The sequence below is a fragment of the Tinamus guttatus genome, unplaced genomic scaffold (genome assembly GCF_059628265.1).
Source record: "Tinamus guttatus ecotype Peru unplaced genomic scaffold, ASM5962826v1 Tinamus_guttatus_pri_ptg000840l, whole genome shotgun sequence".
Taxonomy (NCBI): Eukaryota; Metazoa; Chordata; class Aves; order Tinamiformes; family Tinamidae; genus Tinamus; species Tinamus guttatus.
The window spans coordinates 1,335-12,164 of NW_028289374.1; the positions used below are offsets into that span (position 1 = coordinate 1,335).

Genomic DNA, 10,830 nt, shown 5'->3' on the forward strand with positions numbered 1-10,830 from the left:
GGCCCCAAACACTTCCCAATGTGGGGGGGTGATGTGGGGGACCCCCCCCAATAAATAAATACCACCCCCCAATGAACCCCTCCCCAAATACCCCCCCCCAAATAAACACCCCCCCCACAATAAACACCCCCCGCCAAAGCAACAGAAAATAAATCCCGGCTTTATCACGAGATCTGTACAGCGGAAAACGCCCGGAATGCCGGGAAAAACCGGGAAACGGGGGGGGGCACCTGGCCCTGGAGTGTGGGACAATCGGTGACATCGGCGGGGGGGGGGAGCGGCATTCCTGCCCCCCCCCCATTCCAAAGGCAGCTCCTTCAGAAAACCTTGATGATGGATTCGCGGAATTTGCCGACTCCGACCCATTTCACTGCGCGGGATACGGAAAAGGGAGTCGGAGGGGGGCGGTTTATCCCGTTTTTTTCCCTTCCCGCTTCCCAAAATCCCCTTGTTCCCACCTGGCACCCCCAGCTGCTGCTCCACGAAGCGGACGTAGCCCTGGGCCTGGGGCGGGAGCTCGGAAAATCCGCGCGCTCCTTCCGTGCTCCGGAGCCATCCCGGGAGCGTCTCGTAGCGCACGGACACGCGGTCCAGCAGCTCCTGGCTGGCTGCGGGAATGCGGGAAAGGGGGCGGGATTTGGAGGGAAAAGCCCCCGCCGGCTGCACGGAGCATCCCGGGATTCCGGCGTTCCCTGTGTTTTGTCCCGGCTGCTTCCTTACCTGGGAAGTAGGGAATGGGTTTCCCGTCCAAGCGATATTCCACTCCCACTTTGATCTCCGGGAATGTGTCCAGGATGTCGAGTTTGGTGAGGGCCAGGCTGCGGGGAAGAGCAGGGATGCGGCGCTCCGGAAAGGGGAACGCCAGGAAAACCAGGAATACTGGGAATACTGGGAGTGAGGCTTATACACTGAGGCTGTTGAGAATATCGGGAACATCAGGAATACGGGAAGCAGGGAAAGGGGGTCCTTGTGCGCTGAAGCCATTGAGAATACCAGGAATATCAGGAATACTGGGAATAGCGGGAGCAGGTAAGGGGAAATGGGGAGTCCTTACATGCTGAAGGCGTTGGGAATACTGGGAATATCAGGAATGCTGGGAATATCAGGAGCAGGTAAGGGGAAACGGGGTGTCCTTACATGCTGAAGCCATTGGGAATACCAGGAATACCGGGAATACTGGGAGTAGGCAAAGGGATGAGGAGCAGGGGTCCTTTACGTGCTGAAGCCATTGAGAACACCGGGAATATCAGGAATGCTGGGAATAGCGGGAACAGGTAAGGGGAAATGGGGGGTCCTTACATGTTGAAGCCATTGGGAATACTGGGAATATCAGGAATGCTGGGAATATCAGGAGCAGGTAAGGGGAAACAGGGGGTCCTTACATGCTGAAGCCATTGGGAATACTGGGAATACTGGGCAGGGGGATGGGGGGGGTCCTTACATGTTGGGAATCCCGGGAATATGGGGAAAAGCAGGAGCAGGGAAGAGGGAGTCCTTTCCCGAAGGAAAGGAGAACGCTGGGAATGCCGGAAATGGAACACTGGGAATACTGGGAATGCCAGGAATGGAACACTGGGAATACCAGGAATGCCGGGGATGGGGGGCAGGAGTCCTTTACATGTTGAAGCCATTGAGAATCCTGGGAATATCAGGAATGCTGGGAATAGTGGGAGCAGGTAAGGGGAAATGCGGGGTCCTTACATGCTGGAGGCGTTGGGAATACTGGGAATATCAGGAATACTGGGAATACTGGGCAAGGGGATGGGGGAGTCCTTACATGTTGAGAACATTGGGAATATGGGGAAAAGCAGGAGCAGGGAAGAGGGAGTCCTTTCCCGAAAGAAAGGAGAATGCTGGGAATACCAGGAATGGAACACTGGGAATACCGGGAATGCCAGGAATGGAGTACTGGGAATACCGGGAATGCCGGGAAGGGGCCTTACGCGCTGAAGCCGTTGATCATGTGGGCGTATCGGACCAGCACCAGGTCCAGCCATCCGCAGCGGCGCTTCCGGCCCGTGGTGACGCCGAATTCCCGGCCCCGCGACCGCAGCAGCTCCCCGATTTCCTGCGGGATCAGGATCGGGATGGGGATCGGGATGGGGATCGGGACGGGGATCCAACGCTCTCCGGAGCCGAGCGCTTCCCACTCACGTTGTCCTGCTCCGTCGGGAAGGTCCCGACGCCCACGCGGGTCGTGTAGGCCTTGACAACTCCGTAGACTTTTCCGATGTAGCCGGGGGGAACGCCGAGGCCGGTGCAGACCCCCCCCACGGTGCAGTTGGACGACGTCACGAACGGATACGTCCCTGTGCCGGGAATGCCGTGAGCTGGGGGGGGGCGGCATTCCCGGGAGCATCCCAGCCGGTGCAGACCCGGAATGCCGTGGGGGGGGGTTGCATTCCCAGGAGGGGGCAGCATTCCCGGGAGAGTCCTGGCCAGTGCGGACCCCCCAACGGTGCAGTTGGACAGATCCGTCCCCGTGGTGGGAATGCCGGGAGCGGGGCAGCATTCCCGGGAGCTTCCCGGCCGGTGCATTGGGAGGATATCCTGCACGGATCCGTCCCTGTGCCGGGAATGCCGGGGGGGGCGGCATTCCCAGGAGGGTGCGGAATTCCTGGGAGCATCCCGGCTGGTGCAGACCCCCCCGACGGTGCAGTTGGACAATGTCACAAACGGATCCGTCCCCGTGCTGGGAATGCCGGGAGCGGGGTGGCATTCCCAGAGCATCCCAGCCAGTGCAGCAGGACATCCCAAATGGATACATCCCCGTGCCGGGAATGCCGGGAGCGGGGCGGCATTCCCGGGAGCATCCCAGCCGGTGCAGTGGGAGGACATCCCGAACGGATACATCCCCGTGGCGGGAATGCCGGGAGCGGGGCGGCATTCCCGGGAGCATCCCGGCCAGTGCATTAGGAGGATGTCACAAACTGATACATCCCCATGCCGGGAATGGGGAAGCATTCCCGGGAGCTTCCCAGCCGGTGCAGCTGGAGGACATCCCAAACGGATCCGTCCCCGTGCCGGGAATGCCGGGAGCATCCCGGCGGATGCGGCGCTCACCGAAGTCGATATCCAGGAGGGCGGCGTTGGCTCCTTCCACCAGGATTTTCCGGGGCGGCCCATGGAGCGCCTGGTGCATGAAGTGGACCCCGTCCCGCACCAGCGGCCGGATCCGCTCCGCGTAAACCTGCCGGGATCGGGAAGCGGCGGGAGAGCCGGGATCGGGAAGCGGCCGGAGAGCCGGGATGGTCCCGGAATGCTCCCGGGATGGGGCCATTCCGGAGGGAGCCGGGATGCTCCCGTTCAGGACAGCGTTGGGAAGGGGGAAGCCAAGCACTAAGGGGGGGGTCCCTGAAACACAGGGGGGTCCCCAAAATGTGGGGGGGAGTCACCAAGATGGTGGGGGGTCCCAAAACGTGGGAGGATCCCCAAAATGCAGAGGGGTCCCCAAAATGCAGGGGGGTCCCCAAGTCCTTAAGGGGGTCCCCAAGCCCGTGGGGGGGTCCCCAAAACGCTGGGGGCTCCCCAAAAAGCAGGGAGGAGGCCCCAAAATGCAGGGGGTCCCCAAGTCCTTAAGGGGGTCCCCAAGCCCATGGGGGGGTCCCCAAAACGCGGGGGGGTCCCCAAAAAGCCGGGGGGTCCCCAAGACATTGGGAGGTCCCCCAAATGTCGGGGAGTCCCCAAAGGGCAGGGGGGTCCCCAAGTCCTTAGGGGGGTCCCCGAGCCCTCGGGAGGGGTCGCCAAAATGCAGAGAGAGGGCCCCAAAATGCACAGATGTCCCCAAAATGAAGGGGGGTCCCCAAAAATGCCAGGTGATCCCCAAGCCCTTGGGGGTCCCCAAGCCCATGGGGGGTCCCCAATCACTTACGGATTCCCCAAAATGCAGGGGTGTCCCCAAGCCCTTAGGGATGTCCCCCAAAGCATGGGAGGGTCCCCAAGCTCATGGGGAATGCCCAAGCCCTTAGAGGGGTCCCCAATCCCTTAGGGGGTCCCCCAAAGCCTTAGGGGGTCCCCCAAAGCACAGGGGGGTCCCCAATTCCTTAGGGGTCCCCCAAAGCCCGGGGTCCCCAAACCCATGGGGGGTCCCCCAATCCCTTAGGGGGTCCCCAATCCCTTAGGGGTGTCTCCCAAAGCACAGGGGGGTCCCCAAGCCCTTAGGGGGTCCCCAAGCCCTTAGGGGTCCCCCAAACTCCGAGGTCCCCAAGCCCTTGGGGGGGTCCCCCAAGCCCTTAGGGGTCCCCCAAACCCCGGGGTCCCCAATCCCTTAGGGGTGTCCCCCAAAGCACAGGGGGGTCCCCAAGCCCATGGGGGGTCCCCAAGCCCATGGGGGGTCCCCAATCCCTCAGGGGTCCCCCCAACCCCATGGGGGGTCCCCCCAACCCACCTGCAGTTGCCGCAGTTCGGCCGCGGTGTCGATCCTCAGCCCGGGGTAGGTGGCCTCGTACTGCCGGGCCAGCGCCTCGAACCTGCGGGGGGGACACAGGGTGGCCCCAGGGGCCTCCTGTCCCCATAGGGTCCCCTCAACCGCCTCCTGTCCCCATAGGGTCCCCTCAACCCCCTCATGTCCCCTCGGAGTCCCCAGGGCCCTCCTGTCCCCATAGGGTCCCCTCAACCCCCTCCTGTCCCCATAGAGTCCCCCCAACCCCCTCCTGTCCCCACAGAGTCCCCAGGGCCCTCCTGTCCCCATAGGGTCCCCTCAACCCCCTCCTGTCCCCACAGAGTCCCCTCAATCCCCTCCTGTCCCCATGGAGCCCCCAGACCCCCTCCTGTCCCCACAGAGCCCCCAGATCCCCTTCTTGTCCCCATGGAGCCCCCAAACCCCCTTCTTGTCCCCACGGAGCCCCCAGATCCCTTTCTTGTCACCATGGAGCCCCCAAACCCCCTTCGTGTCCCCTTGGAGCCCCCAGGGCCCTCCTGTCCCCATAGAGCCCCCTCAACCCCCTCCTGTCCCCATGGAGTCCCCAAACCCCCTTGTTGTCCCCATGGGGCTCCCACATCTCCTTCCTGTCCCCATGGAGTCCCTTCAACCCCCTTCGTGTCCCCACGGAGCCCCCAGACCCCCTTCTTGTCCCCATAGAGTCCCCCCAACCCCCTCCTGTCCCCACGGAGCCCCCAGGCCCCCTTGTTGTCCCCATGGAACCCCCAACGCCCTTGTTGTCCCCACGGAGCCCCCAGATCCCCCTGATGTCCCCATGGAGCCCCCAAATCCCCTTCCTGTCCCCATGGAGCCCCCTCAATCCCAGTTTTGTCCCCATGGAGCCCCCAAACCCCTTTGTGTTCCCATGGAGTTCCCTCAATCCCGATTTTGTCCCCATGGAGCCCCCTCAATCCCGGTTTTGTCCCCATGGAGCCCCCAAATCCCCTTCCTGTTCCCATGGAGCCCCCTCAATCCTGGTTTTGTCCCCATGGAGCCCCCAAACCCCCTTCTTGTCCTCACGGAGCCCCCAAATTCCCTTCCTGTCCCCATGGAGCCCCCTCAATCCCAGTTTTGTCCCCATGGCCCCCCCAAACCCCTTTGTGTTCCCATGGAGTCCCCTCAATCCCGGTTTTGTCCCCATTAATCCCTCAATCCCAGTTTTGTCCCCATGGAGCCCCCAAACCCCTTTGTGTTCCCATGGAGTCCCCTCAATCCCGGTTTTGTCCCCATTAATCCCTCAATCCCGATTTTGTCCCCATGGAGTCCCCAAACCCCTTCCTGTCCCCACGGAGAGCCCCAAATTGGGACCCGGAGGCGCCGATCCCAAATCCGCTCCGGATCCGCCCTCACTTCTTGGAAAACTGTCCGAAGTCGGCCAGGAGGTCGCAGATCCGGAGTCCGGCGCGCGACGCCTTGGCCGCGTAGACAGGGCCAATGCCCTTCCGGGTTGTCCCGAGGCTGCCGAGGGACACCGGAAAACGGGATGGGGGGAAAACTGGGACAACCCGGCAGGGAAGAAGCCAGCCGGGAGCCAGGATCGTCCCGATCCGTAGGGAGCTGGGAAGGTCCTGTAGGGAGTTGGGATGGTCCCACAGGGAGCCGGGATCACCCCAATCCGCAGGGAGCCGGGATGGTCCCGTAGGGAGCCAGGATCATCCTGTTCCGTAGGGAGCCGGGATGGTCCCATAGGGAGTCGGGATGGTCCCATAGGGAGCCAGGATCAACCCATTCTGCAGGGAGCCGGGATGGTCCCGTAGGGAGTCGGGATCACCCCGCAGGGAGCTGGGAAGGTCCCACTCCATAGGGAGCCGGGATCATCCCATTCCATAGGGAGCCGGGATCATCCCATTCCATAGGGAGCCGGGAAGGTCCCGTAGGGAGCTGAGATCGTCCTGTTCCGTAGGGAGCCGGGATCGTCCCACAGGGAGCCAGGATCGTCCCACAGGGAGCCAGGATCGTCCCAATCCGTAGGGAGACGGGATGGTCCCATAAGGAACTGGGATCATCCTGTTCTGTAGGGAGCTGGGATCGTCCCATAGGGAGCCAGGATGCTCCTGATCCGTAGGGAGCCGCGATGGTCCCGTAGGGAGCTGGGATCGTCCTGTTCCGTAGGGAGCCGGGATGATCCCGTAAGAAACCGGGATTATCCTGTTCCGTAGGGAACCGGGATGGTCCCGTTCCATAGGGAGCTGAGATCATCCTGTTGTGTAGGGAGCCAGGATCATCCCATAGGGAGCCGGGATCGTCCTGCAGGGAGCTGGGAAGGTCCTGTAGGGAGCTGGGATTGTCCCATAGGGAGCCAGGATAGTCCCGATCCGTAGGGAGCTGGGATCATCCCACAGGGAGCCGGAATGGTCCCATAGGAAGCCAGGATCATCCCAATCAGTAGGGAGCTGGGAGAGTCCCGAAGGAACTGGGATTATCCTGTTCCGTAGGGAACTGGGATGGTCCCATTCCATAGGGAGCTGAGATCGTCCTGTTCCATAGGGAGCCGGGATCGTCCCATAGGGAGCCAGGATCGCCCCGTTCCGTAGGGAGCTGGGATTGTCCCATAGGGAGCCGGGATCGTCCCATAGGGAGCCAGGATCGCCCCGTTCCATAGGGAGCCGGGATCGCCCCGTTCTGTAGGGAGCTGGGATTGTCCCATAGGGAGCCGGGATCGTCCCATAGGGAGCCGGGATCGTCCCATTCCGTATGGAGCCGGGATCATCCCGATCCGCAGGGATCCGCTCACTTCCTGCCGTCCTGCTGCTGCCGCTGCTGCTCCTGGATCCCGTCCACAGCCTGGTGGAAGTCGAAGACTGCGGGAAAAGGGGAGCGGGGATGGAGAGGGGGGACAGTGTCCCCAAAGTGTCCCCAACGTCCCCAATGTGTCCCCAACGTCCCCAATGTCCCCGTGTCCCCAATGTGTCCCCAACATCCCCAATGTGTCCCCAATATCCCCAACGAGTCCCCCAATGTGTCCCCAGTGCTTCCAAAGTGTCCCCAACGTGTCCCCCGTGTCCCCAATGGGTCCCCAATGACCCCAATATCCTCAATGTGTCCCCAATGTCCCTGTGTCCCCCATGTCCCCAATGTGTCCCCAGTGTCCCCAACGTGTCCCCAATGTCCTCCTGGCGCTCACCAATGTGCGCCCGGTCCGAGATGACGGTCCGGGATTCCCAGTGTCCCCAATGTCCCCAACATGTCCCCAGTGTCACCAATGTCCCCAACATGTCCCCAATGTCCCCCTGGCGCTCACCAATGTGCAGCCGGTCCGAGATGACGGTCCGAGACTCCCAGTGTCCCCAGTGTCCCCAACATGTCCCCAATGTCTCCAGCATGTCCTTGATGTCCCCAGTGTCCCCAATGTCCCTCCGGTGCTCACCAATGTGCGCCCGGTCCGAGATGATGGTCCGGGATTCCCAGTGTCCCCAATGTCCCCAACGTGTCCCCAATGTCTCCAACAAGTCCTTGATGTCCCCAGTGTCCCCAATGTCCCCAAAGCGTCCCCAAAGTCACCAACGTGTCCCCAATGTCACCAATGTCCCCAACGTGTCCCCAATGTCCCCCCGGCGCTCACCGATGTGCGCCCGGTCCGAGATGACGGTCCGGGATTCCCAACCTTCCAGGCCTGTGGGGAGACAGGGCCGAGCTCAGCCCCATAGCGGGACCCCTCCGGGCTCTGCCCCACGGCGGGGACACGGCAGGTCCCCAGGGGGTCCCAGAATGTCCCCAGGGTGTCCCCAGGGTGTCCCTAGGGGGGTCCCGGGATGTCCCCGGGGCGCCCGGGTGCCCCCAGGGGGTCCCTAGGAGGTCCCCAGATGTCCCCAGGGGGTCCTCGGGCGGTCCCCGGGGTGTCCCCAAGTGTCCCAGGGGGTCCCCGAGTGTCCCGGGATGTCCCCAGGGGGTCCCCAAGGTGTCCCGGAGTGTCCCCAGAGGATCCCTGGGGTGTCCTCAGGATGTCCCTGGGGGTCTCCAGGGGGGTCCTCAGGGTGTCCCCAAGGGGTCCCTGGGGTTCCCGGAGTGTCCCAGGGTGTCCCCATGGGGTCCTAGGATGTCCCCGGGTGTCCCGGGGGGTCCCTAGAGGGTCCCAGGGTGTCCTTGGCTGTCCCAGGGTGTCCCAGGGGGTCCCCAGGGGGTCCCTAGGGGGTCCCCAGCGGGTCCTCGGGGGGTCCCCAGGGGGTCCTCGGGGGAGGGTCCCCAAGGTGTCCCAGGATGTCCCCAGGGGGTCCCTGGGGTGTCCCCAGGAGGTCTCAGGGGATCCCCAGGAGGTCCCTGGGGTGTCCTGGGGTGTCCTGGGTGTCCCCGGGAGGTCCCAGGGGGTCCCCAGGGGGTCCCAGGGGGTCCCCGGGTGTCCCCAGCCCTGTCACCCACCCGGTCCCTTCTTCAGGTTCTTCTCGGCCTCCTCGAACAGCCCCGGCAGGTGGATGACGACACCGTTCCCTGCGGAAAGAGGGATGGGAGCGCGGCCGGGGGGACGGAGGGGACACGGAGGGGACGTGGGGGACACGGAGGGATGTGGAGGGGACACGGGGGGAACGTGGAGGGGACACGGAAGGGACAGAGGGGACACGGGGGGATGTGGGGGGAACGTGGAGGGGACACGGAGGGGACAGAAGGGACATGGGGGGACATGGAGGGGACACAGAGGGGACACGGGGGGACGTGGGGGGAAAGTGGAGGGGACACGGAGGGGACAGAGGGGACGTGGAGGGGACACAGAGGGGACGTGGACAGGACATGGGGGACACGGGGGGAACGTGGAGGGGACACAGAAGGGACAGAGGGGACATGGGGGGACATGGAAGGGACAGAGGGGACATGGAGGGGACACGGGGGACATGGAAGGGACACGGGGGGGGACACGGGGGGAACGTGGAGGGGACACGGAGGGGATGCGGGGGGACACGAGGGGGACACGGGGATTGGATGCTATGGGGCACAGGACACTGTGGGGCAGAGTACACCATGGGGCAGGGGATGCGTGCCGTGGGGCAGGACATGCTGTGGGGCTGGGGATGCCGTGGGGCAGGGGACGCCGTGGGGCCGCTCACCGATGAAGGACGTCGCGCGGCGGTTGAGGACGCCGCTGGGCAGCAGGTGGAAGTCGTACTCCACGGCGTCCACCACCACCGTGTGCCCCGCGTTGTTGCCGCCCTATGGGGACGGCACGGCGGGATGGGGACGGCCCCACGGATCCCGCACAGGGCTGCCCCATAGGCTGCCAAGCCACCCCACTGATGTGGGGGGCAAAATGGATCTTCCAGCCCCATAGATCAAGGAAGCAGTGGGTTCTCCAGCCCCACTGATGGGGGGTGCAAAATGGATCTTCCAGCCCCACAGATCAGGGAGGCAGCGGGTTCTCCAGCCCCACTGATGTGGGGGGCAAAATGGATCTTCCAGCCCCATAGATCAAGGAGGCAGCAAGTCCTCCCGCCCCACGCGTGGCCCACTGATGTGGGGAGGAAAATGGATCTTCCAGCCCCATAGATTGAGGAGTCAGTGGGTCCTCCCGCCCCGTATCTGCCCCACTGATGTGGGGGCAAAACGGATTCTGCAGCCCCACATGCGCCCCATACATTCCCCACAGGCCCCACACACCCCACACGCTCCCCACATGCCCCATATGCCACACACGCCCACCACACGCCCCACAGGCCTCCCACATCCCCCCCACAGCTCGCACCTGCCCCACACACCCCCCACCTGCCCCACAAGCTCCCCACGCCCCACACGTGCCCCACACGTGCCCCACACGCCCCACACACCTGGCAGCGGCACACGAGGTCGGCGTCCATGGCGAGCAGATCGACCACCTTCCCCTTCCCCTCATCGCCCCACTGCGCGCCCAGCACCACCGTGAGGCGGTTCCCGTCCGCGTCCGCGCGCGCCCGCTTCGCGCCGGGGCCGCCATCGCCCTCGCGGCCACCGTCGCCCTCGCGGCCACCGTCGCCGTCGCCGCCGCCATTCCGCAGCCCCGCGCCCGCCGGCCCGGCCATGTGTGCCCGCCGCCCAACATGGCGGCGCCCGCGCCGGCTTCACCGCGCGGCCTTGCCCACCACCGGCATGGCGCCCGCGCCGCCCGGCTCGCCTGTCCCAATATGGCGGCGCACGCGCCGGCTTCACCGTGCGGTTTTGCCCGCTACCAGCATGGCGCCCGCGCCGCGCCGCTCTCCTGCCCCAACATGGCGGCGTCCGGGGTGGCTTCACCGCACGGCCTTGCCCGCCACCGTCATGGCGCCCGCGCCTGCGCGTTGCCGCGCCGCTCCGGCTCGCCTGCCCCAAGATGGCGGCGCCCGCCCGCCCCCTCCAAAATGGCCGCGCGCGGAGCGGCCTCGCTGCCCGCCTCCAAAATGGCGGCGCTTCCCTGCCAGGAAGCAAAATGGGGGCACCCGCGGGGGGCTCTTGGGGCCGCCCCGTGGCCGTCG

General features: G+C 64.6%; 1 protein-coding gene across 1 annotated transcript; it reads right to left on the reverse strand.

Moving 5' to 3' along the window:
• Positions 1 to 317: 317 nt before the first annotated feature.
• LOC104573830 (adenylosuccinate synthetase isozyme 2) lies at positions 318 to 10,401 on the reverse strand. Its single transcript, XM_088537663.1, has 13 exons — positions 10,171 to 10,401; positions 9,457 to 9,559; positions 8,777 to 8,845; positions 7,983 to 8,033; positions 7,155 to 7,221; positions 5,771 to 5,878; positions 4,388 to 4,469; positions 3,064 to 3,190; positions 2,155 to 2,309; positions 1,944 to 2,068; positions 721 to 818; positions 459 to 608; positions 318 to 370 (listed from the first exon to the last, which is right to left on the reverse strand). Exons 1-13 carry the CDS (start codon positions 10,399 to 10,401, stop codon positions 318 to 320), a joined length of 1,419 nt encoding a protein of 472 aa, XP_088393789.1.
• Positions 10,402 to 10,830: the final 429 nt, after the last annotated feature.

Coding starts and splice junctions, on each gene's coding strand:
- LOC104573830 (XM_088537663.1), bottom strand. CDS start 10,401: ATGGCCGGGCCGGCGGGCGCGGGGCTGCGGAATGGCGGCGGCGACGGC. Junction 3,191..4,387: donor CCGAACTGCGGCAACTGCAG/GTGGGTTGGGGG, acceptor CGATCCCGGCAG/GTTTACGCGGAGCGGATCCG. Junction 2,069..2,154: donor TCCCGACGGAGCAGGACAAC/GTGAGTGGGAAG, acceptor CTGATCCCGCAG/GAAATCGGGGAGCTGCTGCG.